Consider the following 4,927-nt stretch of genomic DNA (forward strand, 5'->3'; position numbering starts at 1 on the left):
GGTATCGAGTATGTTACTGTTCCGTAGTGGTCTCTTAGATTTGTATCCTGGTATATAGAATGTTGTTATGCAGTAGTGATCTGTATAACTATATGTCTACTTGTACTTGTTGGTTATCATCTAGTGGAGTGCCGTAAGGACTGTATGTAGTCATGTAGGATAGCCTGAGGACTCTTGATCTACGCTTTATTTTATGTTCCTTGTTTGGTTGTGGCTCTAGAGTAGGATCATCTATTCAGGTGGTATCTCACCTTTGGGTACATATGGTTACGCATTTCATTGAGGTTAGCTTGTAGCGGGACTATGTGTTGTGAGGGGACTAGTAGGCGGTAGTGAGTTGTATGATTGATGTTTGTCTGTATTATGTGTCTACTTGATCCTTGTTTGTTTATATGTCGACATATGGTAGTTGTAGGTTGAGGCGATCCTGCTGTGTACTGTAGGCCAAGATACTTAGTGTGGGCCGGCTGTAAGCCGTAGGCACGAAGGCTCTGGATGAGCGGTTAGATTGAGGTGGTAGACCAACAAACCCTAGGTATTCCAGCCCAATGGCTGAGTGGACCCGATGCATGCTTGTATATTTATCGTATGGGGTATTTTTGGGGAAACTCACTAAGCTTTATGCTTACCCAATTGTTTATTGTTTCTGGTATCATTGGTGGCTATGAGAAGGCTAAGGCGGGACTATACACACCCATCAACAACATTGAGGATTGCGCGTTTTCTATGACACTCTGATTTTTAATAAATGTAATTTGGAATAAACGGTTTTTTTAATAATGGATTTATAAGTTGGGAAGTATTACCTTGATAAAAATGAAAAAATTTTGGTTGTGAAAAAATGGGACGTTGCATTATTGAAAGGTATGGCTCGTGTTGTGTTGATAGGGATATTTATTTGGGTTACTGCAAGTTGGTGGGTTGATGATTGAGTACCTATAGGCCCTTGTGGTATATTTCACCTAAAAAAACGTAAATTCAAATATGACCAACTAAATCGGGCAATGGTAGAGCCTCTTAGGGGCGGCGGATGCCTTTAGGGGCTGGGGAGGTCATGCATTTGATAACCATTATGTGAAATGAATAAAAACATTCGTTTTTTTTCGATGAGTTTGTTATTCTAAGGTATGATTTTTTGTAAAGGTCAGGCTTGTTCAAAAAGGAAAAGTTTTTTCTTTGTTTTTTTATAAGTGGTCTTTACAAAACTTGTTCAAAAATATATTGAAACATCCAACTTGATATACTAATATATCTACTATTATTTTGTAGTTAATCGAAAAATTAAGATCAATTAGACCTCTAAAGCTGCTTTAGTACAACTAATGTTGCTCGATCTAAATTTGGTATAAACATACGTATAAAAAACAAAATTGTTCAATGTAAAAGATCGTAAAAACCTTGAATGGTACACAAAAACAAGCATAAGGGCTTATTTTACACAAAATAAAAAACAATAAGAACTAACTTGTACAAATAAAAATTATATTACCGATTTCCTAAAAAAACTTCCGTGTAATTTATAAATTGAAAAAATATATATTTTTTTCCAATAAAATTCATATATAATGGTATGAAACTATGAATATATATTAATACTATCTTTTTATACACTCACTTTAATGCATTTTCCCAATTAATAAATTGTGAAGACGGGCTGTGGCAACAGCAGTGCATTTGACGCATGAGTAGCACCACCCAGCACCTGATTTCAAGCCAATTTAACAGGTAATAATAACACGTTTAACTGTTTTCCTTCTTCTTTCTTCTTCTCCTTGTGTTCGATGTTTCCTTTGTACTAAAGCTCTCTTTCAGCCCCCACCATTCACGTTCGATGTCTCATTCATTAAACCTAAAACCGGTAAAAGTGAAACCCTAGCGACAAAAGTAATCACCCTATTCAAATGTTTCACAATTTTTGGTACTTATGGAACATGGGTTTTGCAAGTATTTTTGTATCAATGGCGAATTAAGCCCAAAGTTTCATGTTCTTGGTTTGTAGATCAGTAAATGCCTTCCTTCATCATTAAAAAGTTTCACATTTTTGTCACTTTTGGGGCATGGGTTTTCTGAATGAATCATTACGTGAAATGGGGGTTTTGATAAAAGATATATAAATCTTTCAATAAAAGCAACTCTTCCTCACAAAAGAACACGTATCCCATAATCATAAGTATCAGTTTGGTGCTTTTGAAACATGGAATTTTCTCCAAGAATCATGTTTTCTGAATTGGGTTTTCAAGAAAGTCTTCATCTTTTTAATGGGTTTAACCCAAATTCATGTGCAAAAAGACATTTCAAGTCACCAAAATAATTTGGATATTTTTTTTTTATAAAAAAATGTTTTTTTTTCAATGGAAAAAATTGTTAAAATTCCCTTGTTAGCTACTGAAAGGTACCCATTGGAAACGTATTTAGTGGTATGCTTAGATTTCTAAATCTGACTTTGACACTTTGCTTAGTTTTGGAGTTTCCAATCCTTCAAAAAATTTGGGTATTTAAAGATGCATTCTCCTCTTTCCACTTCTGTACAATTCAAAAACATCTCTCCTTTCTTGTCTCACCTCACTGCAAGTTCTTCCCCACAAGGTGAAAATTTTTCATCCTGGTTTTTCAAAACTTCATCTCTTTCACGTCTTCTTGATTAAATTCTACATTATATAGCTTGTAGTTATAAATCATGAAGTTTATAACCTTCTTACTTTTTGTTTAACACCTTCCTTTTCTTTATAATAATTTGATCACCATTAAAACATAATTTACAAATTTGAAAAACTCTGCTGAAAATTTCAAAAAATCTTGAAAAAAATGCCACCTTTGATTTCTAGTTTAGCAAATGGTATATGTTCTAAGCTTCTTTCTGTTCAATATTATTCATTCTAAATTTTGAAGGAAAACCAGTCAAATTGAATTGCAGATGAGATTTAACAAAACCCCTTTGTTTATCATGTTTTCAGGACATAGTTCCTCTACAAAAATGGTGAAAATCTGTTGCATTGGAGCTGGGTATGTTGGAGGTCCAACAATGGCGGTTATCGCCCACAAATGCCCTTCCATTGAAGTAGCGGTGGTTGATATTTCAGTCTCTCGGATCACCGCCTGGAACAGCGATCAGCTTCCGATTTACGAGCCAGGGCTCGACGACGTCGTCAAATCTTGCAGAGGGAAGAATCTGTTCTTCAGCACTGATGTCGAGAAGCATGTTGCAGAAGCTGACATCATATTTGTTTCAGTCAACACTCCGACGAAGACCCGCGGTCTCGGCGCCGGGAAGGCGGCGGATCTGACGTATTGGGAAAGCGCGGCAAGAATGATTGCTGACGTGTCAAAATCCGACAAGATTGTAGTCGAGAAATCAACAGTTCCCGTGAAAACAGCTGAAGCAATCGAGAAGATCCTCACTCATAACAGTAAAGGAATCAACTACCAGATCCTCTCCAACCCTGAATTCCTCGCGGAAGGAACCGCGATAAATGACCTTTTTGCCCCTGACCGAGTGTTGATCGGCGGGAGAGAAACGCCGGAAGGGCAGAAAGCGATTCAAGCATTGAAAAACGTTTACGCGAATTGGGTCCCGGAGGAGAGGATCATCTGCACGAATTTATGGTCGGCGGAGCTGTCAAAGCTAGCAGCTAACGCCTTTTTAGCACAAAGGATATCATCGGTGAACGCCATGTCAGCGCTCTGCGAGGCCACCGGAGCTGACGTTGCGGAGGTGTCTCATGCTGTAGGTAAGGACTCGAGAATCGGATCTAAGTTCTTAAACGCGAGTGTTGGATTCGGTGGATCTTGTTTCCAGAAAGATATCTTAAACCTGGTTTACATCTGTGAATGCAACGGGTTACCGGAAGTTGCAAATTACTGGAAACAAGTGATTAAAGTGAACGACTACCAGAAATCTCGATTTGTAAACCGGATTGTTTCATCGATGTTCAACACAGTTTCCGGGAAGAAGATTGCGATTTTAGGGTTTGCTTTCAAGAAAGACACCGGAGACACGAGGGAAACTCCGGCGATCGATGTCTGCAAAGGGTTGCTGGGGGATAAAGCTCGATTGAGCATATACGATCCACAGGTGACTGAAGATCAGATTCAGAGAGACTTATCGATGAACAAGTTTGATTGGGACCACCCAGTGCATCTGCAGCCGATGAGCCCTAGCTCGGTGAAGCAGGTGAGTGTGGAGTGGGATGCATATGCGGCGGCGAAGGGTGCTCATGCGCTGTGTATATTGACGGAGTGGGATGAGTTTAAGAAGCTGGATTACCGGAGGATTTATGAGAGCATGCCGAAACCGGCGTTTGTGTTTGATGGGAGGAACGTGGTGAAGGCTGATGAGTTGAGGGAGATTGGGTTTGTGGTGTACTCTATTGGGAAGCCATTGGATCCATGGTTGAAGGATATGCCTGCCGTTGCATAAAGATGATATGAGGTGTCATTTGTTTGAGAAATTATTTTGTTATTTTAAATATGTTTTTGTTACCTATAAAGATTCAATAAAAATATATATATGTTTCTAATTTTATGGAATTTGGGGTATATTGTATTACCGATATTTCCATTCTAATATAGATTTTTTGTAGGGTTATTGTCACTAAGCCCAACAAACTTTAGTATATTGGTTTAAATGGTCACTCGTGACTTTTTTTTTTGCATTTTAGGGGTACATATTTTTATTTTACCGTTTTAAAAGGTCATTATCAAAAATATGAAACGGTCACCCGGTGAACCCTTTCCTAATCATCAGTTTTGATATGCCACATGGCATTTGGTCAACTAAAATAGTCCACGTGGAGCCCATATGTCATCCGCGTGGATTTTGTCTGTTAAAACTATATCGGTGGTGAAAGTCTTTGTTCTCTCTCGTTGCTTCCTTGATAGCATCTTCCTATTATCCTCTTTCTTCCCTAAATTCAAAAAACCGAACACT

The 4,927-nt window shown here is 38.2% G+C and overlaps 1 protein-coding gene across 2 annotated transcripts; it reads left to right on the plus strand.

The window, feature by feature from the left end:
• Positions 1–1,610: 1,610 nt before the first annotated feature.
• Positions 1,611–4,527, plus strand: LOC145103177 (UDP-glucose 6-dehydrogenase 3-like). 2 transcript variants are annotated; one of them, XM_079040738.1, is made up of 2 exons: positions 1,611–1,725; positions 2,955–4,527. In XM_079040738.1, exon 2 carries the CDS (start codon positions 2,975–2,977, stop codon positions 4,415–4,417), a length of 1,443 nt encoding a protein of 480 aa, XP_078896864.1. In that variant the 5' UTR covers positions 1,611–1,725; positions 2,955–2,974; the 3' UTR covers positions 4,418–4,527. The 2 variants fall into 2 exon arrangements, with proteins under 2 accessions (XP_078896864.1, XP_078896862.1); XM_079040736.1 differs by lacking the exon at positions 1,611–1,725 and adding an exon at positions 2,360–2,586.
• The last annotated feature ends 400 nt before the right edge of the window (positions 4,528–4,927 follow it).

Source organism: Lactuca serriola, chromosome 4 (genome assembly GCF_051521515.1).
Source record: "Lactuca serriola cultivar US96UC23 chromosome 4, Lser_US96UC23_V15, whole genome shotgun sequence".
Taxonomy (NCBI): domain Eukaryota; kingdom Viridiplantae; phylum Streptophyta; class Magnoliopsida; order Asterales; family Asteraceae; genus Lactuca; species Lactuca serriola.

What these genes read in the sequence shown, in the direction of transcription:
- LOC145103177 (XM_079040736.1), top strand. Translation starts at nt 2,502, where the DNA reads ATGCATTCTCCTCTTTCCACTTCTGTACAATTCAAAAACATCTCTCCT. An exon ending in TGCAAGTTCTTCCCCACAAG is followed by an intron (nt 2,587 to 2,954) that starts GTGAAAATTTTT and finishes TCATGTTTTCAG; the next exon opens with GACATAGTTCCTCTACAAAA.